The sequence below is a fragment of the Parasteatoda tepidariorum genome, chromosome X1 (genome assembly GCF_043381705.1).
Source record: "Parasteatoda tepidariorum isolate YZ-2023 chromosome X1, CAS_Ptep_4.0, whole genome shotgun sequence".
Classification (NCBI taxonomy): Eukaryota; Metazoa; Arthropoda; class Arachnida; order Araneae; family Theridiidae; genus Parasteatoda; species Parasteatoda tepidariorum.
Genome location: NC_092214.1, coordinates 4,866,433 through 4,890,252, shown reverse-complemented (window position 1 = coordinate 4,890,252; position 23,820 = coordinate 4,866,433). Strand labels below are relative to the sequence as shown.

Below are 23,820 nucleotides of genomic sequence, written 5' to 3'. Positions count from 1 at the left end.
TAGAAAAAACAGCAAATAGAGAAAAAAAATCATTATTACACCTCTCTGTGTCATGGAACTACAGAGCTATCATATTTTCAGTGGCAAGTCGTCCATATACACGCTTTTTTAGACCTTTTACGCTCTCACACAATTAATTTAAGAAGGATTTAAACTCATAATTTATCTCTAGAGATATTTGCAAACAGGGATATTTTAATTTGAATTACTCTGTACTATGCTTTTGCTCTCGGAAACTATTGGTATTAAAACTTTGAAAAATAGTCGTTAACGAAAAAGGATCAGAACAACGGAGTCATTCCTCAGTTAAATGCAGTAAATATTATCACTAAGTAATTTTTCCACTAAATCACATTTTAAATAGTATCTACTAGTAAGAAGTTATTTAGCACCTTTTTTTCCTTCCATTTTTTACTAGGAAAGCAAGTATAATCCTGCAGCAAGAAAGGAATTGATTGAATTCTCTTTTATCGCTTTTTAGTAATGCATGAACTTATTAATCCCTTCAATAATCCCACTCATTTTATTTTTTGAAAGAAGCGAAAGACACTACTAGCCTAATTGGCAGCATTTCCAAAAATATTTCGCTCACTTTTGAGTAAGTTTCCCAATGATGTCTTTTGGCCCCAACGATGATAGTCTTTTGAACTATTGCATACTATCTTTAAGGGCATTACATACAACAGTGCCTGGAGCGTAGAGGAGGGATGCACGTAATGACCCTTACTGCTCTTGGATGACTACTCTTGGAATGGATTTCAATGCATGAATTTTTTTTCACTGGCATAGAATTTTCTTATAGATGCACACAAATTTTGAACTCTCAAAAGCGAACTTTTTCTTCTAAATTAGAATTAAGTAGAAAACTGTTGTATCGTGTTCTTATCGATAGCTAAAATCAATGAAGGGATTAAAACTCCAAAATGCATTTAGAAGATCCTACCCTACCCTACCGGTTGCATTACGGGCCAGTCAGGGTACTGTAGTACATGATTAGCTATGTTACTCTTCTTACAGAGGCTTCATCTCCAGATTCAAACCTGCTGCGGGTTCAAGCAACTTTGCCGGGTCGTCGCCATTCTGATAATACAATACAACCTCCACGAATCCTGATTGCTCCTTCAAGTCCAGATGGCTCATATACTCCAGGCAATGTACAGAGAAGACATTCCAGTGTCTGTCCACAAGATGTCAGGTTCCAATTCAATTCTTTTAAAGTAAGTAGTCATCAGTTTGCTAACAACTCAACGTGATCCATCTTTGGTATCTTTAAGAATTTATTTTATTTTCCATAAAATATTTCATCTTCAATAATTTAGAAAATATTAAATTACCTATGCTTTTTTTCTGAATTGGCTGTGTCAAAATTCTCTTCGAGATTTGGAACAAAGAATTTCCAATACATCATCAAATTTTACTTACAACATCATCAACGTTTTTTTCGCAAATGTTCAAAATCCAAACCTTTAGTGACGCGACAAGCTTCAAGTCTTTCAATTTGCAGTGAGTAGCGTTGTTTACCTCGATATACTGCAACTGAGGTTAATGCCACAATTCCAGGAAGATTATGCGTCGTTCATTAAGAAAAGCTGAGACTATTCCTATTATCCAACAGACCTTCGTAATTTCCTAAATAACGAGCTTCCTCGTCGTTGGATTGAACGCGGGTTGAATGGCGACAATCGGCTTCTTCCATGAATACCGCGTTTTTCATACTTAACTCCCTGACACTTTTTTATGGATAAAATCAAAGATTATGTATTTTTGAACCCTATGTCACGTGATTCAACAAAATTATGACGAAGGATCACAACCGCTACCATTGATCGTGACATATTGCAGCAAGTGCGGCAAGAATTTGACTTGAGACCTGAGTTCTGCCGCATCACCAAAAGTACATATTTTTAGAACAGGTAAGGTAAAATTTGTTAATGTTTAGTAATATTTGCTTGTTATGAGCCTTCCAAACCCCGTGGGGAATTTTGACGCACCCTGTATGTAATTTTAACTTAGTAAGTTATTAAATGCAATAATTTTAGTGGTACATACACATTCCTTCTGTACTCTACGGTGAAAGGCATTATTCTCTATTAGTCATATCTTTGATACAAACTGTTAGGTCATGATTTGTTGATTTTATATTTAACTGCTAATATGAGATAGTGGGGCCTGTCGGCATTCTGTTCGCAATATCTACCTCAGCAAGCACTATAGGCTAATACAGTCAAACCATCTTAGGGTGCATCTCATCAACTCCAGTTACGTGATAGTAATTTTCATGCAGAAATACTTTATTTACGTCTTACTAGAGCTTCACAGGGGCTATTGGATACGGTTCTAAGAGAATGATTCAAAGAAGTGCTATCACAATTTTGATCCTCTACAGAAAAAATGGAACCCCCGCTTTGGTAGCGAAATCGAGCATTTCACGGTAGATCAGCTTAATGAGGACAGATACCGCTTACTCTCGGTCCCTTCGCACGCTGATGAAATTGGTCACTCACCTACTAACCGCAGCCAGTGAGGTTTGACTTAGGAATAGCAATTTTCTTTCAGATAATAATTGATACTTTTTTTGCAAATAATTTATTATTAATTTTTTATCGGAATTTTATTTTTTCTTAAAAAAGTTAGTTTAAATAAAAATTTAAGTTAAATAATAATTAAAAATAAGTTAAATAATAGTTAAAAAAGTTTAGTTTAAATGAAAATTTTAAAATACTAATTTCTTAAACAATTTGAAATACTTTATTGTTTTAAAATAGAAATTATTCAAGTGATTGTTACAAACTTCTTCTATTGACACTTTTGTCTGATAATACTTTTCTGACCTAAATCAGTAATAGTATTTTTATCAGGATTCAAGCAACTGTTCAATTTTCCTTAAAGTTTCAAGCAATAGTTTCTTTTAAAAGGAACAGTGCGCCCAAAAAAATATATTGATCTATTGATCGAATCGCGTTTAAGGACATTCTTAATGACACTTTTTTTGCAAATGGATTATTAATTTTTTATCGGAATTTTGTATTTTCTTAAAATTACTGAGTTCAAATAAAAATTTCAAATACTAATTTCTTAAACAATTCAAAATACTTGATTGTTTTAAAATAGAAATAATTTTAGTGATTGTTACAAACTTCTTCTATTGACACTTTTGTCTGATAATACTTTTCTGACCTAAATTAGTAATAGTATTTTTATCAGGCTTCAAGCAACTGTTTCATTTTCGTTTCAGGCAGTAGTTTCTTTTATAAGGAAGAGTGCGGCTAAAAAAAATATCTTTTGATCTATTGATCGAATCATCACGTTCAAGGACATTCTTAATGGTTCGAGAGGGAGACCTTAAATATGCCAATTAATTATTGCAGACAATATATTAAGTTACGAAATCAAACACAAAAACGTGCTTTCTCTGAATAAACATACCTTTTTTAAAACGGATTTCTGACCCCAAAATATAGGGGGTAGCCACAATCTAAGAAATATAGTCCCCATAGTTTGGTCAGGAGATAAGATCCTAAGTTTGGATCCCTTAATGTTAATTTTACTTTTTGCGTATTTCGCCATACCTTGAGAACTTTTAAATAGAATTAAAAAAAATTGCACACATTTACAAGATTTGTTTATCCAAAGATAATTCCAAGCAAAAACTAAATGTTAGTAAATATTTATTATTTTTAATTGTTTTATTGAATAATAGTCGAAAAAAGTTTAAAAATTGTGAGGTACATCGTTTTAAAGTTTGTAATTTTACTTGGAAAAGCACAAATGTTTAGCGAAATCGCTAAATATTTCCTGAGAAATTGAATTAAAAGGAAGTCGTATACTTAAAATTCGATTGCTCTGGAACTATTCAACTTATTTCGCTAAAATTTTGCATTTTGCCTTGTAAGATTACATAATGTAATATGATGTAAAAAAATCGTATACCGCACAATTCAAAATTTTTCCATTATTGTATAATAAAAATACTAAATATTAACTAAAAGTTGCATGGAATTATGTTTGGATAAACGAATTTCATAATTGTGTGCAGAATTTTTCGATTCGCTTAAAAAGTTCTCGAGATTTGACGAAATGCGCAGAAAGTAAAGTTAAAATTAAGGGGTCCAAACTCTAGCTCGCTCTCCTGATCATATGGGGATCATATTTCCCAGATTGTGGATCATATTTCCTAGATTGCGGCTACCCCCTGTGATGCCACAATTGGCATTACATATTTATTTCCTACCTTTTAAAATATCTTTAATTACTTAAGCTTATTTTATTAATCGAATTATATTTAAAATAAATTGCCTGGCAAACCACCTTTGTCGCATCGGCATTCTCGCTGACCCAAATTGCCCGTTATGCTCGAATAATGAACTTATGGACAGGAACCATCTTGAGATGCTCGGCTCTGCGTGGGGACTCTGAGCATAGCCACCGAGAGTCAAGGCCTCTCAGTAGATTTGTGACGTCATCCTCTGAGGGGCTAGTGAAGCACAAGATAACACGGTATTCAGATTTGTATTAAGAGAAAACTAAAGTAAATACTTCAAACTTTTGAGCCACGTAATATATTTTTGCTTTAGNCTCTGAGGTGAGGCACTACTGGAGTTCCCGACATCTGTTAATGAGATAGTGACTTTTTTCTCTTACTTGTTGTTCACCTTTTTGTTCACTGTTTTTGTAAGAGTTTGTCATTTTCTTTTGCCATTAGAAATAAAAAAATATTTAAAATAAATCAAAAAGTTAATCTTTTAAAGCGAACATAAAATATTTATTCTTTTTTTTTATCGATCAATGAAACGGATATTTTTTTATTTCATTACTAATGCAGACTCATTAATTCACTGCCGCGCCGAATCGAAAACAAAAATCTATTTATAACTTATAAGATAATGCATGATGAATTCTTATACTTCCACTATATGCTAATAATGGCGATCACCACCATTGCCACACCCATATATTTTGGGGGACAGAAATCCGAATCTGTAGAAACAAAGGCATGTTTATTCAGAGAAATTACGTTTTTGTATCTGATTTCGTAACTTAAAATATCGTCTTCCCTTATTAGTTAATGTATTTGAAGTCATCCTCTCGAGCTAGTTTGAGTCCTAGAATGGTTGTTTTGAGTCCTAGTCTTGAAGTTTGAGTCCTAGAACGCGAAAATCCGGTCATTCGGGGATCAAAAATAATTCAGAGTGGTGCGTATTTTTATTATTTTTATTATTATTATTTTGCGAACAGTACATTTAAGGTTTAGTTAGGGTTTGGACTAATATTTGAATATCTTGCGAAGGGAGAGTGAAAAAAAATATACAACTTGTCTTTCCGGTCACGGTCAATTCCCCGATAGATGCATTTTGTTGGCATTATTGGTACGGGGTCGTGCGTCGGCGTTGTTTTTGCTTTTCTCCCTTACGCCGTATACGAGCTAAATTGGCAGGGTTCGAACAACTTTGTAAAAATATCCTTCAAAATTCAAGATTAAATTTTAAGAGTTTAATTATTTGTTTGCAGTCCTGAGATATTACTAGCTAAAGCATTAGTCGCATTTCATAATTATTATAGAAAAAACTTAAAAGCCCAAAACCATGCTAACTGGTCCAACTCTGAACTACTGCCTAAAAACTGTATATACTAAAACTATAACTACATAAAACTTTAAAACTATATATTATAACCTCCAGCAAAATTTAAATTTTTTAGTGATGTCAATCAAATGGCTTTATTAGCTGTGACAGGCATCATATGCGTTCATTCTCAATGTATTTTCTCATTGATTTGCATATTATTAATCTAGTTCTTAAGTTTATTAAAGAATATATATTAAGTTCATAATGAAAAGAAACTCAACATAATCAAAACTATATTTTAACAAATCATTTGAATAGCCATTAATAGTTTAATATATTAGCCTTTAATAATTGAATAAAGAAAAATAATTTGAATAGCCATTATGCCAAAATAGTCACATACTATAAGGAAAAATAATGATATATTTATTTCTATAAAATTGCCTGGCAAAAAAAAAACACCAAAAGATTTTGCAACATGTTTTTTATCAATAAGTTCGTTACATTTTTTTTTTTCTCTATCACTATCATGCTGTCTTGATTCTTGCATAGTAATTTTACTGTAAGAATAACATGAATGTTTAATTTTAAAAAAAAGAAACAGATTATTTTTAATTCTAGCTATAATTTATTTTATTTAAGATATCATATCCTACTCAATATAAATTTAAATATTTTTAAAAAATCTTAAAATTGAAAATAATGCAATTCTGATTAATGAAATATTTCTTCTCTACTAGCTCAATATAACAAACGATAATTATTCAAATCAACTACAAAATTTGAAGTAAATTTAAAATCTTACATTATTATGAATCTTTATTTTTTTTTAATTCTTAATTCGGCGCTCGTAAGCTTATTTGAACTGTTTTTAATTAAAAGTTTGCAGCGTCTAATGGAATATTTTTAGGTAAGCCCTTCACCACAAGTGACCACCCCTAACGTCGGAATGGACTTTTTGACTTCCGGACGTGGAAATATGAGGAGGTATTCTGCAGCCGCCCTTTATGCAAGCAGTGGAGTACCAGCCACTTGTAACAGTCGAGGTCCAAGCCCAGCAGGCTCAGCATCCAGTTTACTACAACAAATAGGATCTGGAGTAGTAAGTATTTCCAAAAGGTGGATAAAGAATAATTTGTGCTACGTAAACATAAGTAGAAAATTATGCGAATAAAGCACAAATAAATTAGAGAAATGGACATACTATAGTTTCGGTTCCCTAATCAAGAACCTTTGCTTGTAATTAAACACCAAATGACAGTGGAAAAGTAAATTGAAGGTATTATTTTTAGAAAAAATGTTTTGTTACAAACTGGCTTATGTAAACATGAATAAATATTTCTTAATTTTTCCCTTTCATTTAACTTAAGTTCGTCTCATTAAAGTAGTGAAGTAGTTAATACAATTCCAAAGTAGTTTGTAGTCACTACATTTTAAAAAAAGTAGTTGTAGTTGCAGTTAACTACATTCGTAACAAAGTAGTTAAAGTAAACTACAAAAATTATGTAGTTTTCTGACCACTGGGTTTAAAGGTTTTGACCAATAGGGATTGGGAAATAAGTTTGAACGTGATAAGAAATAAGTGTGAGGAGTTTGGCTGATACCCCAGGATGCAAAAAAATTTAATTAGATTGCCAAATATTGGGAAATTGCGAGATACTAGAAATATCATTAACTAAATTATTCAAAATTTTCAAAGTATGGAATGATTCCCAAAAATCAAGCTCGGTAGGTAATTAGCAGTGCGGAATGATTTTAGCAGAAGAAAACTCAAACCTATAATTAGGATTCCAATTATATAGGACGATCTTCATCGTCATATATAGATGGAATTTCCAAACGTCTGGAAATATATTCTAATTTAATCTTTAGCCCTGGTTTCCGCCAAACCCCGTCATACCTGTTTCTTGTCCAATTCTTATTATTTTGTTCAAACTACAGTCACACCCCGCTATAGTGAACCTTCAAGAAGCCGAAATTTCAGTTCTCTATAACCGGGAGTTCGCTATATCTATACCACAAACAATTAATGGTTCTGAACTCCTCCCTTTTATTACACATTTAAATAAATGGCCACGGATAAAATGAAATAAAAAAATGACTAAAAAATAGTATGTAGTAACAAAAAATGTGTTACATTTTATTTTTTATAACTTTTCGTCTTGGGTACAAAAAATGTAGGGATGGCCTTTATTCAGGGATGGGAAATTGAAATAAAAGAAGCAAACAAGAAAAAATGCTTACGGCTACATTTCACTCTATAGATGGTTTTAAAAATCGGTATATGTATTTTAAGTAGAAATTTCAAAATCACCAGAAAATAAAGAAAAAAATCAGTCGAGGACAGAAAAAAGTTCATAATATCCAACTTCCTCTCTTTTTTTGGTTCACTATATCCACAAAAAATAACATATCGTCTAGCAATAATAGCAAGGCACGGGAGAGAATGTTTTGCTCACTATAGGGGGTTTGACTGTAGTTACTCTGTCTCTATTGGTTAAACCACTTTTTACGTGTTTATCTCTGTAACTTTCTATGAAGGTTCTTGAATTAGACAACTGGAACTAAAGCATGTCCATTTCTGTACTCCATTTGTACTTTATTCTCGTTGTTTTTTACTTCAGTAAGTACTTTTCTCCCTCTAGTACATTTTAAAATGTTCATATATTGCAAATTTAAAAGCGTACAAGTTGATGTAGGTTTTAAACGTCTTTCTCATGAAGTGAGTTCGTGGCTGAAAAAAATGTATAATTTTAAAAAAAAGAGAAAAAGCCTCATGTATTCCAAATTAAAAGATAATATAATATAATATATAAATATATTTATAATTTAATAATATGTAAATATATACTTTAATAATATATAAATATATACTTTAGATAAAAATAAAACATTTTTCAGTGTATAGAATCGTAATTTAAATGTCAGTAGTGGGAATGATCCAGCGGCCTTCCAGCTATGAGTTTAATAATTTGGCCATGAACATACGTGCATTAATACGGTTTATTTATATCAACCACTTTCCTGATTATCCCGAGTTAACTAGGTTAACCGAGTTAACGAGTTAACCGAGTTATGTATATATTGCAAATATTTATTATGCCGGAAAAACTCTGGAGCAGCAGAATTTATCGGTACGTTTTGTTTTATCACGTTTGTACACGGCCGAAATAAAAATAAAAAAATTATCTGCTGCGATTGAAAGTTTACCAAGTTTTGGTTGAGAGTTTTGCTGGTGGATTGTGGGACTGCACACGTGTTGCGTGGTTGCTGAATTTACATAGAAAAAATGGCGCATCACTTCACTGACGTTTAGAAAGTATCACTTTGTGTTACTTTGAAAGTATCACTTTGTCCCCTGTCTTAAAAACTATTATACAAAGACTAATATTAAACTTTTTTCATTTGCCTCAGATAACTTGGGATAGTAAACTAATGGTAAATATTTTTACACATAAAAAAAATTAAAATTTCAACTTAAAACTTGTATATAATGTTTTGTTTCGTTTTGTTTTTAGTTCTATGTATTAATTAATAAACTAAAAAATTTTTTGATTTTTGCATTTTTTTTTCAAATAAAATTGGTAAGAGAAACGCTTAAGAGAACTAAGACTTTGAAGTGTCATATTTTGAACTTTTATAAAATCCTATGCTTTCGACTACGCTCTTTAATTTAAACTCTATTTCGTTTGAATAAGAAATTTTTACATATGCGTACTTCCTTTATAAAAGACAAATCTGCGGAAAATCTTTTGAAAGAACACGTGACTATTATTTCCCTTCTCTCCCAATTTCCATGAATAAGCAGTATATGAATTGTTAGTTTAGTACTTAATGCCTCAAAGTTTCCCCCATTTTCATCTTTCCATTCCTCAAGAATATTACATTTAAAAAAAATGGGGCAAGTAGCCAACAGAAAGATTACAAACGTTTGACAATATATTATGGATATTATATTACAGACCAGTGATTCTCAACCTTTTTTTTTTTTGTTGCGGCACACTTTTAATGATTTCGAAATTTGACTGCACACAATGAAAAAAATTAGATTAAAAATTGTTTATTTACCTATATTACACTGTGTTAAATAGTTTGTGATAATAATTTTGAATGTGAAATAAAATAATATGTACTACAAAAGCACATTTATTAAGGGGTTAATTATTTCGTTCGACCAATTTTTTATTAGTTAGAAACAGTTATTTATTTTTTTGCTAGTTATTAATATTTAGCTTGTTTTCTATAATTATTAACTGTTATTTTTTGTGATTTCTTGTTAACTAGTTTCTTTGCTAATTAATAATTGTTAGCTTAATTTTTGTTAGTTATCCTTTGTTAATTTGTTTTTTACATAGTTGTTTTTTTTAGTTATCCTTTGTTAATTTGTTTACTAATAGCATAGCTTACTTTAATGATTAGCTCTTATAACATTTTTTAAAATTGTGTGTCGTAAAAAATTTAAACACTTCCATCTTATTTTAAGATTGTCAGAGACAATACAATCGCCGACAAAAATGTTCGCGCGGTTAAAGCGTCTAAAAATTATAAAAAGTNTTATAATATATACTTTTCTTGAATTTAAACTTTACTCGTAATTAAAAAAGCATTATAATTTTTATTGTATCATTTCTAATATTTGGCGGCACACAAAAGTGCCGCGGCACAGTGATTGAGAATCACTGTTATAGACAATATATTTGACAATATTGCTTTTTAAATTCTCAACATTATTTCAGATGTAATCCTCATCTCTTTAGTATATTTTGATTTGTTAAAATATGGTTCGATATTTGCTTAAACGGAAAATATTTTACTGCCTTAAATAGTTGAAATCTTAAATAGATTTAAAAAGTTTGCTCTTGGCAGCAAGTACGAAAGCATTATGCAATAAAAATATTTTAAATCAAAATTTTATTTTTCTGTTGAACAAGCAGTATAGGAAGTCTTAATAGCTTTTAAAAGAATTATGTGAAATTTCTTACCCTATTCATACTAAAAATGATTTTTAGCCGTTAACGAACGTCTAATTAACGGAAACTGATTCAGATCATTGTTTCGAATCAAGTAACTCGACTCACTGATCCAATCACGCAGCTCAATTCAGAGTTTAAATCAAGTGATTCGGTTCACTGATTCAAAATACGTGATTCGTCATTGTTTCAATTTATCCGAATCACTTGAATCAGCAATTTTGATTTGAATATTGTTTTCAACTCGTAAATCAATGTTCTACTTATTTATCTATCAAATCTATCTTTAATATTTCAAATCCATTTATTTATTTCATATCTCTTAGTTTGCTAAAACTGTTACCAAAGCAATTTTTTTTTTAAAATGTGTATTTCACTTTATGCTTTATAATTACAAAAGTTTTCTTTATTTAAATATAAAATGTTGGGTTTCGAATTTATTTCTTCTGAAAGAGAATCTTATAGGTTTTAGTTTTATCTTGTACTTGGCATTTTTCGTGGGTTTTTCATTCCTCTGTAGGTATAGTTTTTCTTCCGATAAAGTTGTAATTGGATCCTGTCAATATTTCTTTTCAAATTTTTATTTTTCAGCCCTTATGGAAGAAGACAGCTTTGTTTACCTTACTATTGCTTTGTTTACCCTAAAGTCCCAAACAGTAAACGGGAACTTTTTCTCCATTAAAAATTACTATTTAGAGTTTTCAAAGCTACTCATAGGCTATATTTCTTTAAATTTTCTATTTCTAATCTTTTCATTTAGGCATCTCACTCTTAAGGTTGTATTCAGTTCTTTTTGAGATTGACTTTTTCAATTTTACGTTACTTAATCTGAGACCATGGGTTGTTGGAGGTCGTGCGCCGCCTTATCTCTATTTCTTTCAACTTGCGGAATTTATCCTTATTGAGGGATTTCTTTATTAAACTTATTTGATTATTTAATGGATTTAAAAGCTAAGTATTTTTAAAAAATTGTAATTCTACATGAAAATCGGACGCTTTTGAATTTATTGACAAATTTTCCTTAATCAATCTTAAAGGATTAAATTTCGTAAAATAAATCTCAGTCTTAAGTCTCATCCTTAAACGTGATTAAGTGTTCATTCATTCTTCTTATAATTTCGTTTCTAAATTTTAGTTTCAGCTAACTCATGTTTTTTTTTATGTTTCTACTACAAATGTCTCAAATGACAAAATTTTCATAACTCAACGGCTGCTCTCTGAATTTGCTCATTAATTTTCCTTTGCTCATGAATTTTTGTTTTTAAAGAATGATAAGTGTAAATAAAATTGAAAATGCAAATAGATTTATATCCAATGGTAAGGAAATTTTTCTAAATTTTAAAAATAAAATAAGTTGATTTTTTAATAGAATCAAGGATTCAAAATAAATTAAAGTTTAAAAAACGAAGTCCCACGATAAAGATAAATTCCGACACTCGAAAGAAAAAAGGAAAATTTGGCGCGCCACCTCAATCACCTATGGTCTCAAATCAAGTGGCGATAACTTGAAAAAGTCAGAAAGATCTAAGGTTATTGAAAAACTGATATCCATTGAAAAGATTCCATGTAGAAAATAAGATTCTATCTCGAAAATAAGATTCTATGTAGAAAATAAAATTAGATGTAGAAAATAAAATTAGATGCAGAAAATAAAATTAGATGCAGAAAATAAAATTAGATGTAGAAAAATAAAATTAGATGCAGAAGAGTAAAATTAGATGCAGAAGAGTAAAATTAGATGCAGAAGAGTAAAATTAGATGTAGAAAAATAAAGAAAAATAAAACTAAATGTAGAAAAACAAAATTACATGTAGAAAAATATAATTAAATGTAGAAAAATATAATTAAATGTAGAAAAATGAAATTAAACGTAGAAAAATTAAATTAAATGTAGAGAAATGAAGAAAAAGAAAATTAAATGTAGAAAAATGAAATTAAATGTAGAAAAATTAAATTAAATGTAGAGAAATAAAGAAAAAGAAATTTAAATGTAGAAATAAATAAGTAAAAAAATAGGAAGATAAAAAGAAACATGGATAGGATTTGACTGCAACATTTGACCTCGATAGAAAGAAGAAGAATTAAGAACTAACAAGATTTTCTTTCAGAAGAAGTAAATTCGATATCCAAAATAATACAAAGCACTTCATATTTCACCATAGAAAACTCTTGAACTTCTGGCAATATCAAAGAGAATTTCACATTTAAAAATAAAAATACTACCCTGAAATTATTAGCAAAATAAAAAATTTAAATTAAATAAATTTAATGACTGAATAATTGTGGCATTATACAAAGTGTAATCACAAAAATCAGTATTCGTACCAACAAAGACAAATTCTTCATCAGTATTCTTATTCCGAGAGTAAAAATTCAGAGATTTATATTTTTCAAGAAATTAGCATACAAATATGTTGTAAAGAAAAAAAAGACCAAAGAGTACACAAGGCTAATTAGTCAATTTGCTTGTAAAAATTTAAAATAAAGATAAAAAGCAATTGCTCAATACAGATATTAAAGACAGATTTCTCAAACAATAAAAGAGTTGTGAAATTCTTGAAATTGTTTTAATAATTCGCGCAAGACATTGGTAAAAGGCAATGAAGAACATAACGTTATTACAGCGGAAAAGTTTAGAAAGAGTCTTATAAATTTAACAAGAAAAATTAAAAACAAGACAACAAAAGAATTTTTAAAGGTATAAATTATTTAAAAAATATGTTGTGGTTAACAAAGAATGAACATTGAAATAAAAAATTTGTATAAAATAGGAGTTTTTTCTGAACCTTGGTAAAAAAAAAAAATCAAAAGTATCCAGAAGCCACCTGAAATTACTTTAAGAACCCTGTTCTAATATAATCCGAAGGAAAGATAATATTTTTCCTTTTTATAACAGTAAAATGAGAAGGACCTGATTTAAAAATCCTGTAAGAGCCATATTTATATTTTTCACCTGAGCAACATTAATTAGTATGTAAAGAACGTGAATCAAACATTGATCTTTGTTTATAATGGGGACGGATTTATCAAGGTTGGTCTGAGTTTAAAGATAAAATACCATTTTCTTCTTGTTGTTTTAACATAAGATTGCTTTTCACCTCCGTTTATCGTAAACATTTATTTCCTCATCTCTTTGAACTACTGTAATTGTCTGCGAAATTGTGTTGTAACGAATTGTGTGTAACGAATTGTGTGTAAACTTGAATGTTTTTCCTGTTTTATTTGTTTTATTATGTGAAAAATATTTCACATTTATGATTATCATTCTGATTATTATATTATCTCCGCAGCAATCTCTCTTTGGAAAATAAAACTTGATACTGTCCAGATCCATTTCCGAATAATTGAAGGAAGAAAAACGGTTTTGGTATCAAGCAATAGTGATCTGATGTGTACGGGCCTACACCCTTCTGACAATCCACGACAACACAGCGACCAACACCACGGTCTTTTCGCAACTCAATTCTGATAGCTACCAACCCTCCATATCACACCACAGTTCAGTGAGACACTCCTACATCAAAACTTTATAGAAAAACTCTGACCGTTGAACACTGTTGGCTCACTTTTGACTTGACTAGTGAAGATTTACCACAAAGGATATTTGCTGTTGCCACTTGCAGATAGTCCATTTAGAACCGTGGATTTGTCAAGTAACACCTAACTCTGATGGATATCGTAGCTCAGGCGGGATGATTGAGAAATTTATCTTTATTTTAGTTAATATTCAAATCAAGTCACTTGACACACTGAGAACAGATTCAACTTTTGTGACTAGAAAAATGCCTCATCAAGCCCAATTACGAGTTGCTAAAAAATTGCTCAGCACATAAAACATGTGATCAGAGGGATATAGTTCTAAAAAAAAGATTCGTTAAACTATATCTTTTCATCTTCAATTATTGCAAAAAATATTTACATTTAGCTTGTTAATTGTAATCTTGTTAACTGAGAAGCTCTTGATATCTTAACTAATTTTAGTCTGCAGTTGAAATGATAATTAGAGAAAAACAATTATTCCCTACAGAAAATTCAAAAATCAATGCCGACACATGATTTTTATATTTAAATTCAACTAATTCCTTGTGAAAACATCTCACGCTGGTTTAAAACGTTAAACTAGAATTTTGTCTACTCCAAAATAGATTTTATGCTATATATTTTTATACAAAGAATTTCCAATGAGAATACAAAAATATGTTTCATTAATAAGAAATTTAATCGTTATTTGATGGGTCCCACAGCACAGCCCCAATATATGTATGAAAAAATTTTTATATTTAACAATCTTGGAGAGGCATGCAGCCAACTTTAATGCAATAAATAAGTTTGGTGTTTGCATGAAATGTTTTTATTTTAAAAACTAGTCTTTGAAATATGTATTTTGATAACAATTCGATTATCTCAAAAATAAAACTGACCCTGGACTAACTTTAGCTAAGTGGAGCTAAATCTTTATATCCATCGCAGCGAGATGTTACGGAAATGGGACGCCTCTAGCAACACAAGTATTATTAAATTAGCAAGAAACAAATAATATTGTGTTCAAACTATCACAGACCTTAATAAAGTGGAAAAAGATATAATAAGAAATTAAGCTTATATCTTCGGAAAACTAAAGAACTTCCAAAACCTGTTTTCCTTTTTTCTTCAAATTTACTAGAAATAAAACAAAGTAATCCTAAATTGTATTGCTGTTTTAATAGAAACAACTTGATCATCAACAATGTGATCACTTCAGTATTCATCAAAAAACTATATAAGTCCTGTTGTTATATTGATGAATAAAATCTACGTTTCTACAATTAGAAGTAAGAAAAACATTAAAACCTTCGTGCATAATTTCTGCCTCTTTATGTATTTCAAAAATTTGAAAAAAATCTATTTGTGATTATCTTTAGAAGCAGTAAATGCATGTATGCTGTTTAGAAAAATGGAAGAATTTAGACATTTTTTTATATTTCTTTTCTCAATTTATCATTGTTATTCATTGAATAATTTAATAGATTTTTAACCCATTTTGCCTATTAATAAGTGTTGCATATATGGTTACTTACATAACTACTAAGTAGATTGCACGTGTTTAAGCACTTTTTTTCAAAGCAGCACTTTTAACTTACTCGTGTCACCTTTTATATTTCAAAAAGAAATTCATAATGAGAAACTGCGTCATTTTTCCTTATCAATAGGCAACAATCGATAACCATAATGCACCACGATGTATCCCGGTTTTGGTGACTTTAACCTACACTCCTTTTTAAATTAATGTACCGTCAAGGATTCATATTTTTTTATTTAAATATTTAAAACAAGCACCTTATAGATAATTTTTAACTATAATTTTCCCTAATATTATTATACGAAATTTTTTCTTCGAATTTAAGTATAGAGAAATTCTTTTAAAATTGATCAGTCCCAATTATATTTTAAATTAAGACAAAAGGAATAGCAACTTCTCAATATGAGCTTCTGAATTTTGAATACTTTAAGTTATGACACTTAAACTGCTTTACTAAAATTAGATATCTATTATTGTTAATTTGATAACAAAACAAGTAGTTCCTTTTCTTTATAAAGTAAATATTCGAAGTTACGTTTTGTTTAGTAACATTCTTCTTGCAAAATAACATTTAGGAAAATCTTTAATGACCGGTGGCTATCCCCTACAAGAAAATGTATACCCAGAAATGTATGTTGTTAAAATCCTATTTTGAAATTTTGACAAAACTCTTAATTTGTTTTTCTCCCATTTGAACCTTGCCCTGTGTACAATCTTTAGTATTTGTATAAATTTTACAACTAGTATGATTAGTAAATTTAGTTCATATACAAATTTAAATTTGCTCATTATTAAATGGTAATAATCTTATTTTTTATGCTATTCTGCGTAAAGGCCATCAAAATACTTAAAAAATTTTGTATTAAAAATTTTTTTAATTTTTATATTATTTGTACTTAATAAGCCAGAATCGTAAGTTGGTTTTATTATCTACTTTTTTAAAAAGAAATAATAAACACCAAGTTGTTTCGTTTTACGCCGAAGAATTCAATGCTCAATTAGAAAAACATAACATAGAATGATAAAAGTTATTATTTACTAGTTTGAATAATTTAACATTCTCTGCTAGTTGATGATTTAAAGACATCAAATTTGTACAATTTCTAGAAGTTAAGAAAAGTGTTATTTTTCTTACAAAGATTTCTTCCTGAACTCGCAGAAAACTGCTTTACTCAATTTTGGACAATCATTTACTAAAGCTTGTCTATATTTAATACATAACTTTTCTAATAATTCAATTTTGGTACATATAAACATTATATTTTATTTCTGTTCAATTAGTGTTAGAACTTTAAAAGTTTATTATTTTAGGACTTTATTTTTAAATATTTTTCGTTTCCGCAAACAATTTCGGTATTATTATTTTAAGTTTGGGTGAGGACAACTTCTAATTCAGCATTTAAGAGTTGAAACATATACTAGATGTAATCAAATTACGAAAAAACTGAATCGCGTCTGTGAACATATTCGTAAATATAATTAAAAATTAAACAAAAATATTTTGCTCAGTAGTTGAAATGGAAGAAAAGTCGACAGGTTTTTAGCCCTCAAACATGATGCTCCTCGTCATAATGATTAAACTTGTTCAGCGATTCAGCCTACGTGCTATAGAGCGTCAAATACGTCAAGAAATCGTAAAGAGGACGCTCTAAAAAGTGTTTTTAGGCGTCCTTTGTGACGCGTAATTCTTTATCGAGGAAACGGGGGAAATATATATCTCCAACATATTTTAGTAGACAGGATAACTAAAAAAAAATATGTATTAATAGCAGATAGTACTAGTACTTAGTACGTTTCATTGAGGCAAGTGTTGGATCAGTCCTCATTAACCCTTTTTGACACAGAATTTTTAATTATACATATTTTCATACTTTTTTCAGTATTTTGTATTAATGTAAGTCAAAATAAGTGAAAAATATTATCTTTAGCATTTTAATTGTTTATGGTTATAAAATTCAGCATTAAATACCGGTGTCTTCTACGGTTAAAGGTAAAATCTTCCAAACATTGCTCACTTCCAAACAATAATTTTTTTCAAATTTGCACTTATCTATGAGAAGCAGCTATTCATCAAGCAAATTTCTTTCATTTACAAAATCAATTATTCAGAAATTTTTGAATATGGATGAAAAAAAAATTTTTCCAATTACTTTGGTATACTATATTAGTAAAAATTAATTAAAAACTCCAATGAAACTAACAGATATTTTGGTATCTATTGGAATATATCAATATATATATATATATATATATAAAATTTCGAAATTCTTTGTTTTGTCTACCTCTGAATTGAATAAATATACAGATTAATAGATGGATAACGAGATAGAGAATTCATTGTCTGCTGAATATCACGGATCATTTTTTTTCCTCTCAGACTACCCGATCCTCTTCATTCTCCACTTCTTTTAATTTTAAAACATTTGAAGTACTAATTTATATTATGCAATTTTTGAAAATTTAGATACTTTTCATATACTTTTTTTCATACCCTCTTATTTAAAAAAAAAATATCATGGAAATTCGGGTCCTGGGTGTAAGGGTCCAGCGGAATCTCTGTCTGTTATTATGACGAGGATTGTGACGTGTTTATCATGTCAACTTTCTATCATTTCTACTATGAACTCAACCTTATTTCCGCTTCAGTTTTCTTGAGATAATTCGTTTAACAATCGCAAATTATTCTAATTGAGAATCGGATCTCAATCTCCGAATCATCTTAAATTAAGGACTTGTAAAGCATTTTAAATTTAACTTAAAATATTAAACTGCTGTCTGACTTTTAAAAAGTAAAATTTTTCATCAGTAAAATAAATTATCGAGAATAAATTGCTCCAAGTTTTCTATGTATTTAAATAAATCACAGTTCTTATAAAGCGAAGCGAATGCTACTATACATCAACAGGATAATGAAAGATATATAAATGTGCCAATTTGCATTCACATTCTAGCGACTTAATTTCCGCTGAATTTTTCTGTCAAAAAAATACTTCAATGTTTTATGTGATCATTCATGCACCGCCATATAAGGCAATATGTGTATGCGTGTTCTTTCGATCAAATTTTCTCCCGCTAAATAGTTTTTTAGAAACATAAGATTAAACTCAACTATTTGCTCGTAGCCAGCGAGATGTTGTGTGTGTTTGTTGTGTTTGTATTTCGTGTCTTTATGTGCTAATAATGTTTAACCTTTTCAATTCATTCTCATGTGTTCTTAAAAAGCTATGTTTGGAAGTACTTCGTCAGTTTTGAATGTTAATTTAACACACGTCATGAAAAATAAAATTTTATCTGTGTAATGTTGTTCTTAGTGTTTTTCATTTGTAAAAATAAATTTAGTTCACCTTATAAATATACATTTTGTCTCTAAACCAATATTTAGTAAACTTTTTGGTCAAATACTCTGCTGTTTGGTTACTTTCAGAAAAGGTAGTACACTATGAGTCATTTTCATGAGGATTTTTGAATATAAATGAAGGTCTTAGAGCAATATAATGATAATCCACTGCAAAATATTCAAATCATTTGAGGTAAAAAATACTAAGATTTCTATTTATATTAATAAAGTAGTAGGATGTAAGTAATAGGATGCTTTTGCATCTTGTGCTGTTATTTAGTGAAAATTCCGAAAACATGCTAAGTACTTATTTAAAGCAATACTGAAGAATAGTTTATTAAAATATCACCATTTGGAAAAAGCGCACCTTATCACAATATTATTTAACACCCTGAAAGTACTTTCTAGCATAGGTTGAAGTGGCATGAAAAATGTTGTCTACTTCAATTTGGTTATTAAAATATTTACCCTCAAATTAGCATTCAGAATATTTTCAATTCCCATTCGTGTCAGGATACGTTAGCTTAAAATTTTTAAGCAAATATTATAAAAGATTTGCTACAAAATAAAGATTTGTTACAATTCTCAAACTTAGTTTCTGTACTAACGGTAAAAAATTCAATCCAAAATTAGTTAAAAAACTTATGTTTACCTAAATCTGTTTTTTGAAAACATAGTTTCATAAGAAGAGCGTATTAGACAAACTAAAGAGTATTTATAAGTAAAAATAAAAGATGTTTAGGGAATAAAGCTTGTGGGACACTTCTTAAAAGTTAATGATTGTGTATAGATAATTCAGGATCTTTAAAAATATTAATTTTACAGGATATTAAGATTACAATTTTCAGCGATTTTTGACACCATTGCAAGAAATTTTAAAGAAGTGTTCTTAAGTTGCTTGCTAAACGGCGAAATTTTAAACTTTAACGAGAGATATCACCGATTTTAAAAACTCTTCAACTATAATTGTAAATAGTTAATAGAATATGCCTAATTTTCTACATTTATTGCATCCCTGATAAAAAATATTCTTTTTCACAAAAATTAGTACATGCAGTACGTAGTAATTTTACAAAAATTAGTCAAGTACACGAATAAACCTAAAAGAAATTCGTGTAACCATTAGAAATTTCATTTTGCATGCATAATATTCTGAAATGCTATGCTCTATCTTATAAATGAAGTTTTGAAAGAATTGATACTTTCAATTAGAATTCAACAAGTATTGAGTAAAACTTTGAGAGCTCTCAATAAATAAAATTTTCAAAAAAAATAAATATTTAAAGTAATACGTGCTTATCAGGGAATCAAAAACAGGCTTATCGCGGAAGCTACTAGAAGCTCAATATCTAAACAAGTGTTTGGTTAAAAAAATTAAGAGGAACTGTTATAACAGCAATAAGAATATTCAGATGCTTATCTCAATTATTCTGTCATTTGAATAAAGTTAAAACATTAATAAACTTCATTTGCAACAAAAAAATTAAACCTTTTTGAGATTCTTAAAAAAAAGTTAAATATTTTTCGTATTACATATTACATTAAACAGGGAAAGTCTTAAGGATTCTCCTCAGACCGAAAAGGGAATTTAAATCAGATTTTAACCTATGGAGAATTATATTAACGTAATTTCTTATTCACTAACTACCTGATAGTTTGGATTATTTTCTTGTTTCATCTTGTTTTAAATGTGCTTTGTTAAATCTAATTAACTAGGTTCAATAGAACTCTTAATCACTAATTGAAGATCCAAATGGAAAAATCTCTTTAGCTCATAGAATAAGCAGAATCCCTTTTCCTTACGTTAAGTGGGTTTTGAAGAGTAAAAATAGTGTATTTCCTCAAGCAATTTTTAATATAATAAAAGAATTATTTTATTTACACTTCAATTAAAAAAATAACAGCATTTCAATATTATTTTTAAACATTCTAAATCATAAATTTTGAAAATTAACCTTTGAGAGCTGCATTCCGGAGACTCTTCACAAAAAAATTATCTCGCGGAGAATATAACTCTTTCACACTGATGTGCAACATTAAGATAATTTTATATTTGGTCAATCTCCAGAATTACTAGACAGATATGATTGAAATTTGGTATGAGCTATTCGTAGTGGTGTTTTATTTACGTCACACTAGAGCTGCACAATGGGCTTTCGAAGACGTTCATGGAACATCCCTGAGAATGATCTAATGACATGACATCACAATTTTGATCCTCATCAAAGGGGATGCCTCTTCCGCTATGGTAGCCCGACGATTTTCGTACGAAGTCTATTATTTTGCGGTAGAATAGTTTAACGAGGACCTATACCACGCATCCTCGGTCCCTTCACAAGAGTGGTCACCGGACTTTTCACTGACCGCTGCCAGTGATGCTTGACTTCGGTGATCTACGGGGAACCATGTCTTACTGAGGGATGTGAACAATCGGTATGAACATACAAGAAAAATAAAATAATTTGACACACGCATAATCGTGCATTGTAGTTGGAAGGTATGAAACAGAGGCCGCAGAACCGAGCGAAAAAGGGCTAAATATGAACATGACTCCATCTTTAAGACATGGCAATGTGGCTGCTTTCTGACCTTAGACTGTTTCCGGTAGAAAACTGCGATTTTCAGTAGTTCTTCACATAGACTTGTTTTGCTGAGTTGAGGTCTGGAGATCTGATTGGCTAAATCTTCTGGTGAATGTTTTCACTTTTCAGAAAATCACTTTCGTTGGGGCTGTGTCAAGACCATTAAATCAGGGATCAATAGAAACTTGAGAAGCAAAGAGAGGGCTTTAAATTTTATCCCTCAAACCGGTCTAAGTGCCTCTTTCAAAGATATGGATGTATATGCGGCTGTTCAGCAAGAGGTTTGCCCAAATCATCAAACCTAGTCTCTCATAGTGATCGATTTTTTTTTTGGATATTTAACAAATAGCTGATCCCTTGTTCGAATATATCATAATTTCGTATGAACAGAACCAGAAATCCACTTTATCGTTATACAAAATAATCGTTTACGATCGTGGCGAATATTTAATGGACAGGGTAGACTTCTTACTGAATGGCCTCACATTCTTACATATCTTTGAAAAAGGCACTTTCACTAGTATCAAGTATAGGGATACAGTCTTAAAGAGCCCAATATTCACTTCTCAGAAGTTCAGTGAGCTATTTTATGTTATAATCGTCACTAAGCAACCAACCAAATTTTTTTGGGTTTACGAGTACTGAGTTTGTATCGACCCGCCATTGTGGGATTCGAACCCTATTCACCTCATTGGGATTCGAGCTCTCTATCCCCTGAGCCACCACGGCCACGATTTGTAAAATCAACTCAAAATTTAAGACGTTATTTAGGTCTTAGGGAAATTTAATATTAACTTCAATTTACACTTTTTTCGCCATAGGTCGGAAACTTTTTGCGTGATTCGAAAAATTGCACTGCCTACAACGACGTTAAAATGATTATCAGACGCTTTACGCAGAAAGTGAAGAAAAATCTCGCCAAGAGATCTTGAATGCGAAAACAGGCGCCATATAAACTAATGATTATGAGGTCACATGCACTCTGTCTTTTTTTTTCTTCGATAAAACCCTTAACGAAACCTTAAGCTTTCGGTCGAACCTCTTAACGTGGTTTGCGACCCTATTCTGTGGTCAAATTTTTATATATTCGATGCCTCTAAATTAATCAGTTAATTTCGGAACGCCTTATATCAATGTTTCAAAATTAAATAAGATAAAAATAAAAAAAATTCCAAGAGAGGTTTGTCTTAAAGTCCCTTTACAAAAGCTCTGTAATTGTTTTTGATTTAAATTCATTCTTGAGTTAAACTATGGTGGAGGGGGAAACTATGAGAAAAAGTGATTAAACCTAATTAACTTTTAATTGCATTTTCAAGCACTAAAATTGATTCTTAATGATGTTGAGGCTAACCTCAAACAGAAGCAGACAATTAATTAAAATATGAAATCCCACACAAAAAAAATTACTTTTTCCAGAATATCTTATTTTTAACAAAATCAGATTCTTAATTCTGAAATATGCATGGAGTTGTGCGTATTGTGAACCCAATATTTAGTAGAGAGAGAATGTTTGAGATTTTTATTGTTATTTTAACTTTTTACCATACATATAGAAATGATTGTGGGAATTCTCCCCATGTTTTGAAAACAATTATAAAAAAATCAGTTTTTTTTTAATTTAAAACAAAAGTTTTCTGAAATTTAAATTTCTTAGGAACTATTTTCCCTATTTTATTAAAATTTTAGATGATTTTTTTTCTGATTATTGATACAATAATCCAAAATTTTTTATACTTCATAATTCAGAACTATTAATACCATTTTTAAATTACAAAAGTTTTAAATTACTAAAATAATTTTTACGTAGAATCTGAGTTTATCATTATGCTCAAGGATTATCTTTTTATCAAATGATTTCGTGCATTACAATTTCCTAATTTGAACCAATTTAATAAGCTATCCCCTAAACCAATCGAAGTTCTGAAAAGTTTCAGAGCATTAAAATTTAAACGGAGCTTTATATTGTAAAAATGCGTGAGAAAATATGCTGCAATAGCGTTGAGGGAAAATTTAATCTGGTATAATATTGTAATATGTACCGATTTTTCATTTAGGTCTTACCTAAGTATTTGATACGTGAATTTTTATTTTACTGTAAACATTAGAAATTTTAAACTCATAGATACTGCAGTCAAACCTTAGAATGAAAAATAACTTGATTTTAAAAGCAATCATATTTCCTGTTTGATAGTTCTTTAAAAAAAGGCGCTTTAAGTTTTGCAAGCTGTAACTTATCAAATCACAAATTTTAGAATTAAGGATTATTTGCTAGAAGTAAGCAGATTTTTACATACTTTCAAATGAACAA

At 29.7% G+C, this 23,820-nt stretch overlaps 1 protein-coding gene across 4 annotated transcripts in view; it reads left to right on the top strand.

Annotated features, from left to right (window-relative positions):
* The window catches only part of LOC107440096 (SCY1-like protein bma), an 811,210-nt gene extending 792,314 nt beyond the window's left edge, over nt 1–18,896 (top strand). For 3 of the 4 annotated variants that reach the window (XM_071187972.1, XM_071187971.1, XM_071187973.1), the window contains 3 exons: nt 1,018–1,217; nt 6,475–6,666; nt 13,825–18,896. In XM_071187972.1, the coding sequence (XP_071044073.1) occupies nt 1,018–1,217; nt 6,475–6,666; nt 13,825–13,845 (413 nt within the window). In that variant the 3' untranslated portion in view covers nt 13,846–18,896. The remainder of the gene's footprint in view (nt 1–1,017; nt 1,218–6,474; nt 6,667–13,824) is intronic. The other variant, XM_071187974.1, reaches the window with a different exon arrangement.
* Nucleotides 18,897–23,820: the final 4,924 nt, after the last annotated feature.